This window comes from Lichtheimia ornata (genome assembly GCF_029851405.1).
Source record: "Lichtheimia ornata isolate CBS 291.66 chromosome Unknown scaffold00078, whole genome shotgun sequence".
NCBI lineage: Eukaryota > Fungi > Mucoromycota > Mucoromycetes > Mucorales > Lichtheimiaceae > Lichtheimia > Lichtheimia ornata.
Window position 1 is genome coordinate 32,028 of NW_026695398.1, and position 21,378 is coordinate 53,405.

General features: G+C 44.0%; 9 protein-coding genes across 9 annotated transcripts; 5 read left to right on the plus strand and 4 right to left on the minus strand.

Moving 5' to 3' along the window:
* Positions 1 to 100: 100 nt before the first annotated feature.
* O0I10_010877 (uncharacterized protein) lies at positions 101 to 1,858 on the plus strand (the record flags this gene model as incomplete). Its single annotated transcript, XM_058490851.1, has 1 exon — positions 101 to 1,858. The coding sequence occupies one exon, from the start codon at positions 101 to 103 to the stop codon at positions 1,856 to 1,858; it is 1,758 nt and encodes a 585-aa protein (XP_058338355.1).
* Positions 1,859 to 2,219: 361 nt separating this feature from the next.
* Positions 2,220 to 2,453, minus strand: O0I10_010878 (uncharacterized protein; the record flags this gene model as incomplete). The annotated part of the gene is made up of 1 exon (XM_058490852.1): positions 2,220 to 2,453. The coding sequence occupies one exon, from the start codon at positions 2,451 to 2,453 to the stop codon at positions 2,220 to 2,222; it is 234 nt and encodes a 77-aa protein (XP_058338356.1).
* Positions 2,454 to 3,281: 828 nt separating this feature from the next.
* Positions 3,282 to 3,744, plus strand: O0I10_010879 (uncharacterized protein; the record flags this gene model as incomplete). Its single annotated transcript, XM_058490853.1, has 3 exons — positions 3,282 to 3,325; positions 3,389 to 3,578; positions 3,646 to 3,744. 3 exons carry the CDS (start codon positions 3,282 to 3,284, stop codon positions 3,742 to 3,744), a joined length of 333 nt encoding a protein of 110 aa, XP_058338357.1.
* A 178-nt stretch (positions 3,745 to 3,922) lies between these two features.
* O0I10_010880 (uncharacterized protein) lies at positions 3,923 to 5,848 on the minus strand (the record flags this gene model as incomplete). Its single annotated transcript, XM_058490854.1, has 5 exons — positions 3,923 to 4,071; positions 4,134 to 5,161; positions 5,263 to 5,345; positions 5,441 to 5,611; positions 5,672 to 5,848. 5 exons carry the CDS (start codon positions 5,846 to 5,848, stop codon positions 3,923 to 3,925), a joined length of 1,608 nt encoding a protein of 535 aa, XP_058338358.1.
* Positions 5,849 to 7,372: 1,524 nt separating this feature from the next.
* O0I10_010881 (uncharacterized protein) lies at positions 7,373 to 8,515 on the minus strand (the record flags this gene model as incomplete). The annotated part of the gene is made up of 4 exons (XM_058490855.1): positions 7,373 to 7,470; positions 7,534 to 8,086; positions 8,153 to 8,210; positions 8,268 to 8,515. The coding sequence occupies 4 exons, from the start codon at positions 8,513 to 8,515 to the stop codon at positions 7,373 to 7,375; spliced, it is 957 nt and encodes a 318-aa protein (XP_058338359.1).
* Positions 8,516 to 10,595: 2,080 nt separating this feature from the next.
* Positions 10,596 to 11,813, plus strand: O0I10_010882 (uncharacterized protein; the record flags this gene model as incomplete). Its single annotated transcript, XM_058490856.1, has 1 exon — positions 10,596 to 11,813. One exon carries the CDS (start codon positions 10,596 to 10,598, stop codon positions 11,811 to 11,813), a length of 1,218 nt encoding a protein of 405 aa, XP_058338360.1.
* A 4,425-nt stretch (positions 11,814 to 16,238) lies between these two features.
* O0I10_010883 (uncharacterized protein) lies at positions 16,239 to 17,755 on the plus strand (the record flags this gene model as incomplete). The annotated part of the gene is made up of 3 exons (XM_058490857.1): positions 16,239 to 16,814; positions 16,878 to 17,337; positions 17,412 to 17,755. 3 exons carry the CDS (start codon positions 16,239 to 16,241, stop codon positions 17,753 to 17,755), a joined length of 1,380 nt encoding a protein of 459 aa, XP_058338361.1.
* Positions 17,756 to 18,288: 533 nt separating this feature from the next.
* On the plus strand, positions 18,289 to 19,415 carry O0I10_010884 (uncharacterized protein; the record flags this gene model as incomplete). Its single annotated transcript, XM_058490858.1, has 2 exons — positions 18,289 to 18,824; positions 18,911 to 19,415. 2 exons carry the CDS (start codon positions 18,289 to 18,291, stop codon positions 19,413 to 19,415), a joined length of 1,041 nt encoding a protein of 346 aa, XP_058338362.1.
* Positions 19,416 to 19,892: 477 nt separating this feature from the next.
* Positions 19,893 to 21,307, minus strand: O0I10_010885 (uncharacterized protein; the record flags this gene model as incomplete). The annotated part of the gene is made up of 7 exons (XM_058490859.1): positions 19,893 to 20,105; positions 20,171 to 20,232; positions 20,290 to 20,358; positions 20,424 to 20,742; positions 20,796 to 20,941; positions 21,014 to 21,121; positions 21,181 to 21,307. 7 exons carry the CDS (start codon positions 21,305 to 21,307, stop codon positions 19,893 to 19,895), a joined length of 1,044 nt encoding a protein of 347 aa, XP_058338363.1.
* Between the last annotated feature and the right edge of the window lie 71 nt (positions 21,308 to 21,378).

Here is a 21,378-nt window from a genome sequence, read left to right on the forward strand (position 1 = left end):
TCTGTCCTACGCGGACTTATCGCAAGCACAGACACTCGACAGCACCGTTCTTCATAATCCACAACAGCTACAACACGAATTCCAACATGCTCATCAACACATGCAAGATCCAGCAACTGCAGCAGCAGCCGCAGCAGCAGCTTCTTATCAATCTTCGTATACCACGTTTCCAATGCTACAAGCAGCGGCAGCTGCTGCTGTCATGCCACCACCTCCATCACCACAAGCTCCTCCACCACCACAAGCACCTCCTCAGCTACATCACCCTGATGTCAATCAGCAGCAACCACATAAGGATAACACGACACTAAGCCCCCTGAGTAGTGGTAGCACCGTCAGCCCCACAGGAAGCCCTAGCTTATCCAAAGATATCAAGCTTCACTCAAACAGCGTCGTATCTATTCCCGATCATTCTTGCTCTTCTATGATAGTGGATGGAACAACAGCAACTACATCTACAACAACATCTGCATCAGGAAGTTCGGTGCCTGTACGAGTGACAAGACCACCCAATGCATTCCTATTATTCAACAAGGAAATGCGTAAACAACTCAAGGAGTCGAATCCCAGTATGAAAGTGGCCGAGATCAGCAAGGAGATTGGTGAAAGGTGGAAAAAGCTTAGTGCAACTGAAAAGGAGCGCTATGTCAATGAAGCCAACAGCATCAAAGAGACGCAACGCGCAATGCATCCAAATTCCATGTACATACGCCGATCCAAGGCTGAGTTGGCCAAGGCTGGTCATTATGCCAAGCTTAAACGAAAGGCTATGCTTGTTCAGCAACAACAACAACAACAGCAGCAACAATCAGCAGATGATCATCTCCTTGGAGACGATGTAGCAACCACATCCACCACATCATCTCATAGCTCCTCCAATAGCAGCAATAATCGAGGATCAATGTCGACAATGTTTGGTCGCACAACTAAGGAAGGAAAAACCCGTAAACGCCAAAGGCGTGACAAGAACCCTGCAGCACCCAAACACCCCTTGTCAGCCTACATGTGGTTCCTCACCGAAGTTCGTCCAGAGACGATGCAAACGTATCCTGGTTCAACAGTGGGCCAAATCAGCAAATTATGTGCCGATCGATGGAATAGCATGACAGCAAGCGAACAATTACCTTGGCACAACAAAGCTCAAGCTGACAAGGCACGCTATGCTCGTGAGATGCAAATTTATGCTTCCCATCATGATCATCCAATGGGTCGTGGAACTCGGCAAAAGTACCGAGCAGCTGCGGCAGCAGCAGCAGCAGCAGCAGCCGCTGCATCAGCCGCTGCTACATCGACGGCATCAGTTGGAGGGACACCAGCAATGACTACTACAGCAGCAACAACAAGTGCATTATCAGTAGCAGCAGCAGCAATAGGAGGAGAAGGAGTTGGCGTTTCTTCGAGTGCAATGACTACGATATCCACTTCACCATCTCCAATGATGACCTTGTCTTCTACAACATCGAACTTGTTATTACCTACTACTGCTAGTACCACTGCTACGGATCATCATCACCACCATCCTCATCATCACCATCCTCTTTCGATTACCACAACACCATTCCATCATCATCATCATCCACCGCAACCATCTCCTATACCCAATCAATACTCGACTACCACAACTACAACTACTACTCAGGAGCATGCACTTCACCCCGCATCCCAACCGCATCATCAACATCATCCACATCATTCAACTCCACAACAACAACATCATCATCACCATCACGCCTTATCCATGCCAAACAGTCCTACAGCTCTGTTGCATCCAACCCCCGATGATACCTCTTCCATGCAAACCGCAGCAGACGTGGCAGCAATCTTTTCAGCTTCACGCATGAATCGTCCCGGCGAATAAAAAAAACAAGCACATAGCAAGGCATTCTCTCTCTTTCTTTTATACGTTCATTGGATACCTTTTTTTCTTTTCACTCTTTTGCTCTTTTTTCTTCACTTTACAACATAATGCACAATCAATCAATCAATCAATCAACATTCTTTGTTTTCTTTTCAACGATTTCTTCATGCTTTTGCACTCCTTTGCATTGAAAAAGTTTCTCATTGTTTTACACCTTTTAATGAACCTACTCATACACTCACACAATAACCTTTTATGATGGAGATGTATTAAGAGCTATTGTATTTACATTTGATTGTGTAAAAAGGGGAACTGCAAAAAGGGAGGGGAAGGGATGGGGGAAAGGAAAGGAGATAGGATTCTACTTGTTGCCACCAAAAGCATTTTGGATACCCTTCAATGCACCTTCAGCTTTATCCTTGACGCCTTTGACAAAGCCAGAGATGTCGGCTGAAGCTTCATTGATTTGACCTTGGCCACGTTGAGCGGCGCCTTCACTCTTCATCTTGTCGTTGTTGACGGCATCACCAACGGTTTCTTTGGCGTTACCAACAGCTTGGTCGAGTTTAGCATCCGTCTTGCTTGGACTATCCATGATGATGTTGTATATTAATGAAGAAGAAAAAATGAGTGATCCAATGACCCCAACCTTTTTTTATATATACACAATGTGTCGGAACAACTACACCCTTGATGATGTTGTTGATGGCGATGATGAAATCGCGCTATTCGAGCAACACCTTGCCAATGACCTGAAATGGCCTTGTGTGAAACCCATGTCAAATCGGGACCCACCCTATGCATGCATGAAGAGGAGTAATATACCCATCCATAGAAACGTTCCATAGATAGAGATATAGTTACGCGTGGTATATATATACGTCGCCGTAATAGCACTCAACATCGAGATAATAAAAGCAACGGGATGTTATATGCATATCTCTTTTGTACACAGGCAATCGTAAAATGTAGTCATGATTGCTGCAGCATCTTTTACGCTGGGTAAAAGGCATGCACCATCGGTCTTACATGCACATGCTGCATGTTTCACTACTTGGGATCTTCAAGGATGCTAAAGTGGTCAATGTTGATTACAAATCAGCACATCAAGTTCAAAGTCTAATACACATGCTGTGTTTGCAACCTGCCAAAGACTAATGCAAGACGTCAAAATCATCGACATTACACTTCACCGCGTATGGATACTTTGGTTGAAACAATGTTATCTTCATTTTCAGGGTCAATCACATCTCATTTGAAGGCGTATGAGGAGCATAGTAGGATTAAGGTCTAATAGATTGCCTTGTGGAGAATGGATGATGCATTGCAGATGATTTGAATGGGAGCGGAAAGGAACTTGGGTCTTTATCTCTTGTACACTTGTCTATATACCTTTATACTCTATTTCCAAACAAAGAACACCATGAGCACACACGATCGATCCAGCAATGGGACAGCAAGGACAACGTAATGCCTACATTTGCAATCGACTATCCAATCAAAGCAACTGATCTGGTAGACATTTGACAGGACACATGAGTCTTTGGATGACGACTTGGTGGAAGCACAGAAGGACCCAGACTATCTCAAGCTATTGAAGCAGCTGGATGACACGTATAACCAGAAGGTGGAGGAGAGTGAGCTACGACGACAACATGAAGTCTCTTCAATACGGCATTGGTGCAGGGTCGAGCGACAAGAAATCCATAAGACGTACAATGCAAGTATTTGGTCAAGTAATCAAGGTTGATCTTTGTGTCTCATGGATGGATAATGTTGTATAATAGAATGCCGTCAAGAATGAACGTCAGCGGATAAAAAAAGAGATATTAGAAAAGATTGCATACCTCGAGGCAGAAATGGAAGCATTGAAGAATAGCGAATAAATCCGTTTGTGGTACTACATGTATACCCTTGCTTAATGGAAAATGACAGCAGTGATGTATTTGAAGTAATTGTGGTTGTGGTTAATAACATATGGAGTAGATTTACAAGTATGTATCTCTAGGTTATCGTATAAGCTGTACAAGAGAAAGAGGGAAAAGATATCTAGAATTTACTATTTTACACGTTGTTGTTGGGTGTCTTGGAGAGACCAGGAATTTCTTGTTGAGCTACATCTTGCTGGACGCTATCCATGAGCGCTGCATCGTGTGCAGCCGTGTTGCCACCAAATATCGCATCCATTTCTTCCAAAGAACGGCCCTTGGTTTCTATACAACAATCAATGTTAGATCAATACATTACCCCATGTACCTATCCATATGTTACTTACCAGGCACAAATAGCCAAATGAAAAAGAAAGAGAGGAAGCAAAATGCACCAAAGAATATATACGTCCCATATCCAATGTTTGCAATCATGGGTGGAGTGATTAAGCCAACAACAAAGTTAAACATCCAATTGGCTGATGTACTAATGGACATGGCCTTGGCCCGTGCACGAAGCGGGAAGATTTCAGATGCATACACCCATCCAATTGGACCCCAGGAGTAGGCAAAGTTCGCAATGAAGATATATACAAACACCACAGCGACCCATCCTTCACGTGTATGATTTGGCCAATCATCTGAAAAGAGACCAACAAGGGTGGCGATGATCACCATGCAGCATGTCATTAACGCTGAAGCTGTCATCAACATGGGCTTGCGACCAAATTTGTCAAGAAAGAGAACAGCAGGCAGCGTCATGACAAAATTGATAATGCCAACTACACCCGTTGCTAGAAGTGAAACACTGTTGCCGGTCAATCCAACGGATTGGAAAATGCGAGGAGCATAGTAAATCAGCGCGTTTACCCCTGTAAGTTGTTGATATACCATAATAGCACAAGCTAGGAACAACCGCAAGAACATGCCATGACGAAATAGGTCAACATAGCCCATGATAGTTACTTTGATAGCGCCTTTTCGGCCTTGCTGTAGTAGATCAGGATAAGTTTCTTCTTTCACACGACGATCAAACTCAACAGTGGCCTTGATTTCCCGCCATTCGAATATCACTGCAGCATCATCAACAGGCAGTCTTCGCAACTTGGATAATACTCGTAATGATTCTTCTTCACGTCCAACGGTCATCAGCCAACGTGGTGAGAAGGGGAAGAACAAGATACCAATGCCAAGGATAAGACCAATAGCCAGCTGCAACAAGAGTGGGATTCGCCATTGTGCTTCGTTGGGGATGTATTGCGTGCCATAGTCGATCCAAAAGGAAATAAGGATACCGAAAGTGATGGCAAGCTGTTGTAATGAAACAAGTGATCCACGAATATTGGGAGGTGCAATCTCGGATTGGTAAAGTGGCCTGCATGCAACTCGTCATGTGAGTACATATATATACGAACATCATCCTACACATTTTACTGCTCCTTGGTTATCACCAGGGATGCACATATGGATACTTACACAAGCATACTCAACGCACCTACTGCCATACCAGTAACAAATCGACCGCCAAAAAGATATCCAATATTCTGAGCACCTCCTTGCTACAAGTTGTCAAGAGACAAAGGAGTCGACAGGTTAGTGATTAGACGCATGTCGCCAACTAACCAACCACCTCCACACACGTCCATCAACTTACAATAGCACTTCCAAGGAGGAAAACAATACAAAACATCACAATGGAGTACTTGCGTGAAATCTTATCGGCAAAGTAACCAACAATAATTGATCCAAGCCAGGCACCTAATTCCAAAATCGCAACGACGAAGCCATTCTCTGTAGGATTCATGGGGAATTTGGCTTTGAATGTCTACAAAAAGACGTATCCATGTCAACATGAAAACCATAGCAACATGTTCATAACACTCACCTCCATCTCTTGGACGCCTGAAATCACACCTTGATCGTAACCAAAGAGCACACCGCCCAGCGATGCAAATAAAGCGACGGCAAATACGTATGGGTTCTCAATGATGCCTTTCAAGCCGGTGGACCCTTTGCCTTCGCGGCCCATCACAACGGCCAATTCTTGTTTACTATCTTGCATGTTGGTGATTATGAAGAAGGACGACAAGAAGAATGTCAAGTATAAATGCGATGATAGTTATATAATAATAAAATCAGGAGGAGAGGAAAACGAAGTGAGGATATGAAAAACTTGCATATGCGTTCTTATATATAGACCCATATGCAGACAACGAGATTAGCACACGATGCAACAAGATGCGGGGGGATGTAGTGAAAGGGATATAATAGGATAGGATGTGTAACCTATGCATCATTCTACTTGATTTGAGCGAGTCCCGAAACACCATAGGGCGGGACAAAGTGGCCTTTCCCGCACCATTCAAAGCGCAAAGCTTGATGACATTTACTCCCACGCCAGGTCTATGTATCCCAGATCGCCCCATTTCCCGCTTGATTTGACACCACCACTTTAAACAAGTGACAATGAATATGCTTTCTTTGTGGGTTGGATGGATGTAATGATAGATGCGGGATACACATACATGACCTAGCAGCAAGATACAGTGTATACTATATGCGCATGCATATTACCATTGCTGTCAAATTGTTGTGCAGGGCGTGGTGCTTAGCTTTTGTTCTTTTACCAGTTGATCCCGCTTTTCAGATTAACCCTTGCCAACCATATGTTACACAAGTTGGCCTATTCAGTCAGCTGCCCCGTCAACTAGCAATGAGCTGGAGCCATGAACTCCCTTTTTTGTGCCATTTGCTGGTGGATAAAAAGGAGGTATGCGTTTACTGATGTATCGATAACGCAGCCATGTGCAGGGCACATGACCCCTCTTACTGATTTTTTCAATCCAGGTATTGCTGTCCAACGTTATGCTGCTTAATATTCCCTAGAAAGGACATTTACGTAATACCTGATAAGGCTCTTTCATGATCCCACTTCCTTTGTTTCACAAAGGGAGCCGAGCCCCGTTATCTTTGATTCATTTGATTCATCTCTTTGTCATAACCGCTTGTTGGCTCCATGCCCAATCCATGTTTTTGACGCTGCTGGTCATGTTCAGTCACATCAATGTCGTCTAAAATTACATTATTCAGCACTTGCTTTAGATTTGGGATGTGAATTTGCTGAATCTTAACTTTGAATGAGACCGTTTCAGCTTGACAACGTATGCACACATCGGCATTGACTATCGCTGTAAACGAAACAAACGACTCAACAGCATTACGCCCATATGAAAATAGCATGGCGACATCCATTACATCTTTGCGGTATGCTTGTGAAACCAATAATGGGCAATCTGAAATAGCTCACAATGCATTGTCTATATGTGAATTCATTATCAATGCGCATAATTTTCCATATCGCCTTGCATAAGCGTTTTGCCAAAATAGGTCATCGATCCTATGAACGTACTTATTCCGGTGCCGCCATCTTCGTCTCCCTTATCACAAAAGGGTGGTTGGTATTATCCATGGATGCTACATCACCCAAACACATCACACGCATGTAAATCAAAAGACCCAAAACATTATGGATGAGGTGATGTACAGGATGGATCATTGTTGATGAAAATGGCTACGTCGTACGTATCTAAGGTCCTTTGAATGCTTCATCTAATTGCTGGTTTATCATTGCCAACGATTGTAGGTATATGGGAGTATCCACATTCTGAATAACCATTCCATGGACTATCACCAAAATCATGACATTCAATACCGCATGCAACCAAATCTCTTGTAGATTTACCTTACCTCCACCAATCAATCGTACAGTTGCTGTCTTAACACCTGCCTCAGTCAATTTACGTCCGTATTCTTCGGCTTCGTCACGTAACAAATCTGCTTCCGAGGTCATAATGAGAGCTGGTGGCAAACCACGTAGGTCATCGAGTGATGCCAACAAAGGTGCAGCCCACTTTTTATCGCCTCCTTCTCCTTCAAAGTATAGGTGTTCCACTTGTTCCACGTCTTTACGGCTTAATGGATAGTCACCATTGCCAAATTCTTGATACGATGGGAACCTTTCGCGATTGGATGACGCTGTGACGGGATAGTATGCAATTTGAGCCTTGATCACATCCCCCAGGCCACGCTGTTTGGCCATCAATGGGATCGCAATTGCTAGGTTACCACCAGCACTATCACCACACACAGCTAATTTGTTGGTGTCGACTTTGATACCTCTGCCATTCTTAAGCACCCACTGTAAGGTTGCATAGCACTCTTCATGTATCAATGGGAATTTGGCTTCAGGGGCTAGTGAGTATTCGACAAAGACAATAGCCACGCGACTTTTAGTGCATATCTATGAGAGTAAATTTAGTACTCATATATCCCATGTTGTACCCAAAAACACAAGCGGCATACATACATCGCGAGTGACCTTGCGATGCGTATATTTCGAACCGCTTATAAATCCACCTCCATGACTAAGAGAAAAGTGTTGATTGTGTCATCCATATACATGCATCAAGGCTCACACTTACTAATAGATGACAACAGGAAGCATCTCATCCTCGGTACCCAAAGGACGCAACAGCGTCAATCTCAAGGATTTATCCTCACTATCCACAACCCTGTCTTCTTCAATGACGTCTGGAACTTGAACTGCAGCACCGCGTTTGTCCATGTTTTCTCGCACCTTTTCAAGTGGGATATCACCCATAGGTGGTAGCTTCTTTCGAGCTTCGTTGATAGCGGCATAGGCAGGGTGAATAGGTGTGGGTAAACTCATGTTGATGAAAGAAAAAAGAACACCAGCTATCTTCTCGGATGAATTTGCCCCTTTTAGCTCCGCGTCACCGCGTCAGCTGACGCAGCACGTTAGTGCATATACTCATCGGAATGACAGACTACTTCATGCATCGAGATTCGGTAGCTTTCAATGAACATTGAGTAGATCGGATAATCCTTATCTCCATCACAGCCAAAGACTCTTATTGATAGATGAAGACGCTGCTTCATTTGATGTTTGGCTCTTTCGATTGATCATTGATGCTTTAATTTGTAGTTCCTCTACTGCGAGCTAATATCCCCTTCCTCTCATTCACCATTGGTGCCAAATCCACTGTATGTGAACGACTCTCCTGCTCCAGCCCATCATTTCCATCTTCATTTTCTTGGTCCAAGAGGATTTGACTGAGTTGTACTCAAACAAAGAAGTACCATCCAAACATCACCTCAGCCTATCTAATTTCCAGGTCTTCCCTCCCGCCTTCTTGCCTCTTCCTCCCATTCTCAACTGTTACCCCATTCAAGTACATACAACTACCACCTGCGACGATTGTCCTGCTTCAACCCATCATGTCAATCCTATACTTGTCTCGATTCGTTTGTCTTTGGCTGAATGGCAAGTCCATGGCGTATGCACCCCACTACAACACCCGCGTTTCTTGACACTTCACCTCTCTTGTTCAATCCTCGACCACTATCAAACGTAACAGCATGCACTGCAGCAGTTGCTGTTAGCGATGTCTTTACTCCATTCTCTCAAACAGCGTTCACAACCTTGTCATTCTACTACAACACACGTTCTTGCACTCCTCTGCCGCAACCAAACGTAACAACAATTGCTATTATCAAGGTCTTTACTTCATTGTCTCAAACAGCGTTCTTCACTTGCAGCAACTTCTCATACAGCCTTTTTACGTGAACAGCAGACAGTCGTTGTATAGAAGCTGCTTTATTTACGTGTAGCAACTTACTTCAATACAAATGAATTCCTATGGGTGATGCCATATCAGCCATCAACTACATTTCACATTACGAAAATGGCAAAGAAGTGATTGACCAACAGCCGGATGGAGAAGGAAGCGATCACAGGGGTTCTTTGTATCAACTTGTTGGGTTTGCAATGGTTATGGATGGATGCAATCAAGTACAGCGATGGGTGATCCTGAATTGACATTTTGGTTACGTGGCACGTCGTCAGCAGGAAGGATAGACCCTGTCGTGTGGACATGGGTGAGGATGATGGTGGATTGGATGGCATGGATGAGAGGGCTTATATCTTTGACGGAAGGCGGTTTGTTTCCATGGATGATGTTGGATATTGGAATGAGAGCAATCACAGCAACCAGTTTGCAATCATGGAGGAAGATGCTTATGACGGCAGCAACCAAGAATACAATGACACAATGATACCCGCTGATTCGATATGGTCCACTGGTTGGCTTTTGGAATCAAAGGCAGGATAGAAATTTGAAGGCTGGAAGGCAAAATTGGATTACCCACATTATTGTATCGAGATGCTTTGTTCCTTTTGTCATACTACATTCATTAAAGCTTCCTTGTTCATATGTGGATATACGATAGCCAGTGGCAATAACGGATTGTATACATGTTTATATAGACGCTTGTATTTCAAAGATAATAAACCCATAGTCATGGTACCCAACAATAGTAATTGTTACGCAAGCTGGTCATTGCAAGCTTGAATCATTATGTCTAAGAAAGAGTGAGTTCTGGTACTGTACAATGTGGCATGAGTACATGCATATGCTTATCTATGAGAACTATCAGCTTGCGCTACCTTGTATGTATAGCCTTCTATGAGAACGAACCCCGGAGACATACAATACCATTACCGCTCATAGTCTTGGAGGCACTGATCACTTTGGCTTGTTACCATACCATGGGTCATCTGAAAAAGTTCCCAAGAGGTCTACCATAGGCGGGCCTTACTATGGGGGAAAGTGTCAATCATGCACTCTCCACCAATAAGAATCCTTCAAGCTCTGCCCCTCTCAGTTTTATTTTATTATACAAGCGAGTCCCTCTGCGTCTTTGGCCTATCAGAGTCTAGCTACTTGACAATGAACATGTCTTCCCAGAATTTAACCAAATTGCCTGATAAGGAAACAGGCACACAAAATCGTCCACAACGTCTCTCGTATGCTAAAGCTACACGTCGTCCTTCGCTCATTCGTGATTCTTTGAAGACACCTACAGGTCGTAAATCGGCCACACACTCCAACGTGTGGAAAGTAGGCGGCTCACCAGCTTCTTGTCCCAGCTTGTTTTTTGATTTCACCTCTCGACCTGAACACCGTGCTGAAATACTTCGTCATATCAACAGCAAGTTTCCTAACAACTGTGGAGTACGCCTCCACTCTGATCACGCACGTCGCATTGTCGAACTCTTTATCGCCGACAAAAAAGACTATAGCAAAATCAAGTTCATGGGTATCAGCTTCCCTGACAACCAATGTATTTTACCTTCGATACCTCTTTCTCCTGATGCTCGCCTTGTACACCTTCAGCTTAGTGATCTACCCTTTACCACAAGGGACACGTTATCAAATGGTATTCAAGAAGCACTTTCCGACTATGGCAACGTCCTCGACTATGGTATCCTTCGCGATTATGATTCTCACCTCTTCATGGGCAAAGGCTATGCCACTCTGGAAATTAATAATGCCAAATCTGGTACAACTCCATTACGCCACACAGTTCCATGGCCCAATTCAGACGACCTGTTTCATGTTACGTGGGCAGAAATGCCGCTCCATTGCCTTCATTGCCATCAAGCTGGTCACGCTACATCTGCATGCCCTAATCGTGCTACTCGTTCTCGTGTTTGTTGGTCATGTGGCCAAACAGGCCATCGCGCCGCTAAGTGTCTCAACCGTAAACCCAAGCCTGATTCATCCAGTCCTACGACACCACCTATGCCTCATTCACCTTCGTCGCAATCTGCCAACAGCCAAACGTCTGATATCTCCATGTTGAAACTTGATCTATCGTCTATTGAAAGCCATAACGACAATATCATTAACGAGTACACACCTGATAATTTCGATGACAACATGCCTTTGCCGACGCCACAATTCACCTCCGGGCTCCTTCGCCATATTCACGATACCTACCCTATGTCTGACCAAGCCAAGCAAATCACCGCTTTCTTGACACCTTCAGCTCTTGATCTTCTTGCTGAATCTCTTAAACAGAACGGTCAACCTTTTGCATCCTCTACCCCTTCCTCTCATTTCTCGGGAAGTCCCTCGCCACCGAGGGACTATAGCCCGACGTAGTCATTCCTTCAATACGTAGTTCTTGTACGTTTTTTCAATATCGTTCCGATTTTGGGGTGCCACTCTTCGATGCACTCCCAATAAAACGAGGCCAAAAGCCTCCATATAAATACTTGACAATGAACAAAAAGCACCTTTCATATAGCATCACGCTTACAGCATAGGTAAAACATAAAGGTGTCTGTATCTCTAAACTTTACAATCAAACGTGGGTTCTTTACGAGGACAAACCTGCTCGGCTTGGCCAACTGCACCTTGGGTGCAAGTTTCACGATCAAGCTTGCCAATCCCAGATTTCGCAATGTCGCCACCAGCCAAACTGGATCCAGGGGTCGACCTCTTGAAACTTTTTTCGACGACCAAAAAAATATTTTTTGGGCTAGTTGCGACATTGGACGTGAAACTTTCACACAAGGTGCTGTTGGCCAAGCCGAGCCCATTGCTGTAATAAAAACCCCACGTTTCATTGTAAAGTTTGGAGACACAGGCACCTTTATGTTTGTAAGCGTGATGCTATATGAGAAGTGGTCTTTGTTTAATGTAAAGTAACTAGACCCTGACAGAGCAAAAGATGCAGAGGATCGTGTTGTGTAACACAGCTATGTTTGCATGAATGAAAGGGCCAATGTATAATTACTTTATGGGCCATCTAGGAACAGGCATGTATTGCCAGCTAACGGCCACTTTTATCCAGTCATCATTGTTGCGAGATCCACTGCATGGGAACGATGCCCCTGCTCCAGACATTCATTTCCATGATTAAAGTAGGTTGATCCGAGCTGATTTGACTGAGCTGCGGTCAAAGAGAGATTACATCACTCTGAACATAGAGCACGCTCGATGTAGCTCAACCGATGTAATCTTGTGTGAGCGTAACTCAACCAAATCAGCTCAGATCAACCTACTTTAATCATGGAAATGAATGTCTGGAGCAGGAGAATCGCCCACCTACAATAGAATGCACAAAAGTTGGGAATGCACAAAAGTGGCTATTAGCTGCCAATGTATGACCTGAAAATGAGGGTTGCATACCTGTCATGCATGGTCCCTGAAGTCCAAACTTTTTAACCCAGTTATACAAACACGTCCCTCTGCATCTTTTGCTTTGCCAGGGTCCACCTACTTCACAATGAACAAAGGCCACTTGTCATATAGCATCACGCTTACAAACATAAAGGTGCATGTATCTCTAAACTTTACAATGAAACGTGGAGTTTTTATTAGAGCAATGGGCTCGGCTTGGCGAACAGCACCTTGTGTGAAAGTTTCAAGTTCATCGTGGCTAATCCCAGATTTCGCAATGTCGCCACCAGCCAAACTGGATCCGGGGGTCGACCTCTTCGACGACGACGACCAAAAAATATTTTTTGGGCTAGTTGCGACATTGAACGTGAAACTTTCACACAAGGTGTTGTTATCCAAGCCGAGCCCATTGCTCTATTAAAAATCCCACGTTTCATTGTGAAATCTTGAGATATGGACGTCTTTATTATGTGTGCGTGATGCTATATGACAAGTGGTCTTTGTTCATTGTGAAGTATTTATATGGAGGCTTTTGGCCTCAGATTTATTACGCGAGAGTATGTCAGAGAGTGATATCCCGCAAGCGAAACAAGATTGATACAATGAAAGTTTTAACGCGAAACAGACAAACGTAATCGGAAAGGCCTAATGCCTGAAACAAATAAGGACCTCATGTCCACAGAAGAATTGGAACCGGCGACCCCGGGAAACGGAAGGAACTGGATAGCCACTCGGCCAGGGGGGGATACCCCCTTGTTCATTGTGAAGTAGCTGGACCCCGCCAGAGCAAAAGATGCAGAGGGACCTCTTCGTGTAACTCAGCTACTTTGCATGATTGGAAGGGTCAACGTATGGTACGCTATACACTGTTCAGTAACAGCTGATCATTGAAAGCTAAAACCCACTTTCTCCCTTCCACCATTGTTGCCCAAATTAGTGCATATGAACGATTGTCCTACTCTAGCCCAGCATGCTCGTCCTTCAAGTTTCTTGATCCGAGGGGATCCGACTGAACAACGCTCAAACACAAAACATCATCCAATTTCAGAGGAATCAAACTGATTGATTATATGAAAACTGCTACTTGATAGCCCATTCCTCCCATTCATCTTTGTTGCCCAATCCATTGCATATGAACGATTGTCCTGCTCCAGCCCATCATCTTCATCATTTAACTTTCATGATCCAAGAGGATTTGATTGAGCAACGCTTGTACAAAGAAGTATCATTCAACATCAGATCAACCTGTTTTAATTTCCTGTTCTTCCTCTCCTTGGTTATTGTCTCTTCCTCCCATTCCCAACTGTTGCTCCATTCAAGTACGTACAACTACCCTGCGCACGATTGTCCTGCGTCAGCCCATCATGTCAACCGTACCTCTCTCTTGATCCCAATTCCTTGACTGAATGGCAGTCCATGGCGCAGCCTTCTTGTCACTCTACTACAACACACGCTCTTCTACATTCCTCTACCACGACCAAGCATGGCAGCGTTCTTTCCAGCAGTTGCCATTAGCAAGGCCTTTACTCCATTGACTCAAGCAGCTCTCTTTACTTGAAGCAACCCAGCCTTTTTTACGTGAACAGCAGATACCCGTTGTATAGAAGCAGCTTTATTTACGTGTAGCAACTTGTTCAATACATACGGATTCCTATGGATATGGATATGGATACGAATATTGGTTTGGTATATGGGATGGAAGGAATTGGGTACATGACAACTCTGGTAGCTGTCAAAGTTGAAATGGGATGGGGTCTTAACCGAGTTGGTTGTTCCCTGGTCCATTTGGAAGAATCCTATACGTGATATATGTTCAATTGAAGCAAGCATGATGGGATAGCATCAATGTTACATGCATTCTTGGACGCGGATATAATAAAGCCGGCATCTTTTGATGGACAATGTCATCGGTTGGTCAAAAGTGACGGATGATCCATCGTAATGAAATTAGAACACCACATCAAAGATGCTACAATTCATCTACTAGTGTTTCGCCAGGGTATAAAAAGTTATGGATACCTGAGGATCGCCAGCAAACGTTCCCTGCTTGCGGCTTGACGTTTGGGGTTTGCCTTCAGCTTCATGTTGCAGAGCCGCTCACACACCTTTACATTGGTATCAAAATAGGTGTGAATCCTATTGGGATGTACATCATTTTTGCTCATACATGCATTACATCATCACCCTATATGTAGAATACACATTACTGGGGGTTGCTTGAATCTTGCACCCGATTGACTCAACCTTGAATAAGGTGTTGATCAACGTATACGAGATGAGGACGATAATTGTCAGTAATAGTCACATGCACGGATGTTGCACCCGTGAGCAGAAAACAACCACCAACGTCATCAGGTCTTGGCAGCAAACAGGCGCAAGGAAGATTATGGAAGTTGTTGTGCAACTCTTGAAGGATCTGTGTGTGCATCAAGGGGTCAAGTAAACAGAAAAAGGTAGGACCAAGTGTAACACGCTCGTCATGCTGTACGCTGAATCCCAAGGAAACGGTCGATCTGAGAATATAGACCCACCCACCAACATACATAGCCCCTTCACTCCTTATTTCCGATACGTTCCTGCATAATGTTTGTTGTCTTTTGGCGACGAAAAAAGATTGTAGAGATCCACATGTAATGATAAAGTAGACTCTCTCGCATTACTAATTATCATGATATATAAATAAAACCCATGTTACAGGATGATGAATGCCCACTATTATGTGCTGCGCGTGATATTACACCTATAGCCATCAAGTCAGGCACCACCATGTTTGGTATCATATGGTGTTGTATGCAAGTCAGGATATTGTATTCCCCTGTAGTCTGAAACAAGGTTGGACGATGGTGGTGGTCATTATCGATGGCCACACCACACGATACAACCTACCATCCGCCACCACCGCCGCCGGCTATACCTTGCCGCTCATTGTCAGAGCTCCTTAAAACATCTATCGATATACTCTCGTGATGATAAAAGTGATGAATGGGAGGACGAAATTTTATAGTTTTGTAGATGCTCAGCCAATGGAAGGCTTATCCACGCCCACACAAAGAAGACAATGAATCTCACACAGATTTTGGGGAGGAGGAGGACTTCTTTTTCTAATTGTCAGGACGAATTGCGTACATGTTACACGAAATCTACATTTGGGGGAAACCTTGGGTTTGTTGACACAGAGGAATTACTCTTTCTTCAGGTCTCTTTTTTTTCTTTCCCTTCCTTTCACTGCTGCTGCTGCTGGTTGTTCTTTCTCTCTCTCTTTCTCTCCGCCTTTACCTGTCACTTTCCATACTCACACTCACAACCTCCCTTTCCTCCTTATCTCTTGTCAGCTGGGGTCATTTATCTCGTGCAGCAGCATTCCCTCTCTTATTTCTTCATTGCCTCATTTCTTCTTGACCCATGGCCAACTTGCTCACCATCAATGCCGCCGCTGGCACATGCGAGGAACCACTCGACTTTGATACCTTATTCCGAGAGCAGTTTGCACCCTTGCTTCAAAAGTTCAAATATCGGCTATCGCAATTCGAGCAATCCATTAGCAGCAAAAGACTACAGAATTACAGTCGCACCAAATTGAAGCGTGCCTATGAGCTACTCGAGAAACTAGACGAGGAATGGCATCATCGTTGGGAAACAGCATGTTCATTAGCAGCCGACGATAAAAAGAGCATGCAGCAGGCATTGATAGCTTTGGAACAATCGTTGACCGACAAATATCGAGAACTCGAAGCAATGCTTCTATCAGCTGCTGAAGACAATCATTACACGCTTGATGATACCATTGATGCTGTCATGTCCAAGATTGAAGAAATCGATAGCAGAATTTCGGATGCCATTGAAAGAGCAGCTGAAATGGGCACCAAGATGCATGAAAAAATCAACAAGGCCGGTGAACATGTCAAGGTTGCTATGGCCAAGGGAGCTCGTCAGTTGTTGCACTATGAGGAATTGCCTGTACAATGGCGTAACAACAAAGTAAGTTTAAATACGGGTATTTGGGCAAATAGCGGTAGATTAACTCAAGATATATAAAACCAGTACATCCACACGGGGTATCGCTTCCTATCAACTCCGGCCCAGTGTTGCCATTCACTTCTCTATTTGCACAACGAAACAGGCAACATTTACACCCATCTCATTGGCTTTGTTGTCTTCTTCTGCATTGGCATCTATGAACTCTTCTATTCAACCTTATTGACCGAAGCCCACGTGATCGATCGTGTCATTTTCGCCGTCTTCTTTGTCGCTGCTTGCAAATGTCTCATGTGCTCCACTGTATGGCACACTCTTTCCGGCATCAATGATTATGCAACATTCAAACGTGTAGCATGCCTTGATTACGTTGGCATTTCAGTACTCATTTGTGCAAGCGTTGTTTTGACTGAATACTATGGCTTTTATTGTCAAGATCAATGGCGTAATACCTACATGGTTGGCACTGGTACGCTAGCAGTTGCAGGCATCTTTATTCCCTTTATGGAGTGGTTTGATCGTGTTGGTGAGTAATAGCGATGCCCAGTGTGAGAAAATGGCACTCTCGGCTAATCTGTTCCCTGTTTTATTCATTCACAGAAATGCGGTGGCTGCGAATTACGTTCTTTATTGCCATGGCGGCTTCTGGAATTGTACCACTGGGCCACTTGTACATCAACTATGGCGCACGGACATTATTCGATTGGCTATCGCCCGTGACCAAATCATTGAGCTGTTATATCCTAGGCGTCGTTGTATATGGCAACCAATGGCCGGAGGCTTTTTGGCCTGGTAAATTTGATCACATTGGTCATTCACATCAATTGTGGCATCTTTTTGTGTGTGGCGGTATCTGGTTCCATTATGTTGCCGCCATCAGCTTTTACGGTCAGCGGCATGATTTTGGAGAGTGTCCAGCAGCTGCCCCTGGAGCTCTATCATAAAGACAAACACCCTTACTATTGCATCCATCATCCTAATTTCTCCTCCAAACCTATATCACAATGTCACATATAAACCAGTGCATATAAAATCACCACCCTCCCACGCCTCAAATAAAAATTATCACACCCTCTTTTATATCATAGAGATCCATCTCATTACGATGTTGTGTGGTGCTGTTGGGTGCATGGACGTGCATAGTGAAGGGCGATACTTTTTCAAGCATTACAGGGTTTATGCAATGTAGTAACAAGGGGTAAGCGAGAATTGTTAGAGAAGGACCCTGCACTTGACTGCAGTATGTGTGCTGATTATGGGTGAAATGACCATGACCTGTATCACAAGGTCGAGTACATGTGGCCTCGTGGCTAACAAAAGCCATGTCTGTGTGGTTCTCTCTACGTCATTATCCATCCTCCCTTTCTCACTACTATTGCTACTACTCACTTTTCTCTTTATCTTTTTTCTTCTTCTCCTTTTTTCCCGTTTCCCGCCTTGTTAAACACAGGCACTCTTTTCTGCAAGTTTACCAGCAATGTACAATGTGCAGTTCCAACAGCCATCTTATGGTACACAACGCTCATCGTCTCAGCAACAGCAACAGCAACAACAACAAGACGTGAATGCTGCGGCTGCCATGGGGAATGACCATAAGGCTTTTCCTTCACCCTTAACAACCTCTTCCATGGATTCACCCCCGACGCATCAAAAGATACAACATCATGCACCAGCCTCACCTAAGCCATATCCATCTTCCTCCTCATCCGCTACTGCAGGTCGTGTTTATCATCATCCTCCTCAACAACACCAACATCCTTATAATACACCCACACCAGGCTATGCCCAGCCATCGCCAGCTGCTATGGCCGCCGCAGCTGCAGCTGCAGCTGCATCTTCTATGCGTAAGGATATGTATTATGGTCAAGATGATCCACAACAGCAACAAGGAGATCCTTGGGATTCACCCTCTTTCAAACAACAACAGCAACAACAGCAACAGCAACAACAACAACAATTATCAGATGGAGGAGGAGGAGGAGGAGGAGTGGATGAAGAACTTCAACAACGAAAGTAAGATTGATTAGGAATTGGACCATTGTTATCTGTTGATGCACACGTGAATAACCAAAACTTTGTATCTTATTATTATTATCTAGCATGCAGCAATTGTTTGAGAAAAAGCGACGAAGACGAGAATCCCACAATGCCGTTGAACGTCGACGTAGGGACAATATTAATGAGCGTATCAATGACCTTGCCACCTTGTTACCCGATCGAGATGCGACCAAATTGAACAAAGGCACCATCTTGCGTAAATCTGTCGATCATATCAGGATTTTACATGAACGTCTTTCTGAATATCAACAACGCATCCAAGAACTCGAATCAGTACTTTCAATGTATCGTGGTAGTAGTAGTGGACCACCATCACATCTTATGGATCATCACCACCACCATCAACAACCTATTCCACCACCACCACCTCAACAACAACAACACCCACGTCATCCTCATCATCAGCATCAGCATCATCAAGATCAACAGGTTGCTGCTGCTGCCGCTGCCGCTGCTGCTATGATACCCTCTGGTCATCCACTTGATTTATCTGATATGCAAACCCATCTTGGTGGTTCACATGATCCATTTCGACGCGACGAGTAATTATATACATATGTCGACACCCCACAATTAGGCACCCGGTTTCATCTTTACAACACTTTCTCTCTTGCTTCATCCTTCCCACCACCCATCCGTTCTGTTTATACCTTAAGTCATGTTGTAACTATACCTCCTTCTTCTTTTGCTCACAAACCATTCCCACCACCAACCCCCTTCTTTATTCCTTCAGTTTTACCCAAGCCACTGTTATACATAGCTTATTCTCGACTCTCTTTTTCATTATGCATATATTTCTTTTGTCTCTCTCTCTTTGGTCTGCAGAGCATAAACAGAGCTTTCTTTTACATATACATTCCTATTTGTATCGATCCAGGATTCAAACCTACTTTGTCAACATTGTACTTGGATAGCATTGGTTACTTGAATAAATGAGATCACCCAATTAAACCACCCCCTGTTTCTCGCGGCCCCGTGTTCAATGGATAAAGGAACCTGTTTTATAATATACAACAAAAGATGCTATGATTCAATGATAGGGATAGATCCTTCGCTAATGTAAGTGCCCCCAGGACCACGTCGACCCATTTGCATGAGATGCAGCTTATCAAATTGCACATTGCCTAGATCCAAGTTTCCAAATTCTTTGAGAATAGGTCTTGCGTCAAATGGTCGCCGTGCACTGTCTTCGGGGGATTTTGCTCGATGGGCTGTGTTGATCAATGTCACGTGAAGCTTTGAAAGAGAGAGAAAGAGATGAGTGACAAGAAAGAAAAAAAGATAGCCAATAGCACCATTACCTTCAGGGGTCGATCATCTTCAACCATCAATCCACTTTCCATCATCTTTTGATTCACTGAAGCTATAAACAAACGTTGTTTTAGTCAATACTCATAATGCATACACAAGATCTACGTACTGCAAAGCTTTCTCAAAACACCATCTTCACTCTCGTCCTTGGGTTCAATGTATAATACATGTGCATCCGCTATGTACATATGTAAGCATACATCATTATGTAATCCCCACCCCCTTTTTGTCATTTCCAAATACCTGGATTTGTTTGCATGATCTTTAGATCCCGTAGATGGGCGCTCAAATTCCGATGACCTTGCATAGCTTCCCGTACAACCTTGGGACACTCGTGCTTCAAGAATCGTACTGCTTCCTCGATATCATCCTGATGCAAAAGCTTAAACACGCCGAGTGTGATATGGACATTTGCTGGATTGACAATGATGGACTCGTCAAGACCTTCGCACTTGAATGTGGATGATAGAATGGAGGATCGAAACTCTTCAAACTTGCGTGCTGTGTACGTTGATGCAATTGGGAGCGACAAGAAATGCGTTGGTCGAATGCGTTCCTTGTACTGATCAAAGGGATGTTAAATGAAGATCCAATACCAAGAACAGGCTCGTTTACCTTGTAGAGCATTTCATCAATAGCATTGGCGGCATTTTCCACCTTGTCTTTGGTACCCTTGATCATCACCGTGTCACGTGTCTTGTTGATGTCAATGCGCGTGCCCGTTTTAACACGTAAGCTTTTGAGCGTGCTTCCACCACGTCCTTGAAAAGAAAAAGCCAATCCCATGTCAATCATCCTTTGCATAATCCAAGCCTATCCAACGATGTCTTTACCTATCAATTTGCCATGAAACCTGGGATGTACGGGATGATGGTATGTAATGATCTCCTCCGTGTATATCGTCTCGTTTTCAGAATCGCTTGATGAAGAAGCTGACACGTCTACCAACAATCGATCAATTAGATATGGGCTGACAGTGTTGGTCTCTTGTTTGAAATACCTCCGTTGTCGGGCCGGCGCTGCATAGAACGAGTGTTGACACGATAATTACGACCTTGCACCTTGACAAGACTGATGCCTTGCAGAGAACGAATGGCTCGATTGCCGGTGGATGAGGAGCTTGCCATTTATGCAATGAAAGAGCTGGGTGTGTTCGGGAAAGGAAAAGAAGAAGAGGAGGAGGAGGAGTAGAGAACAA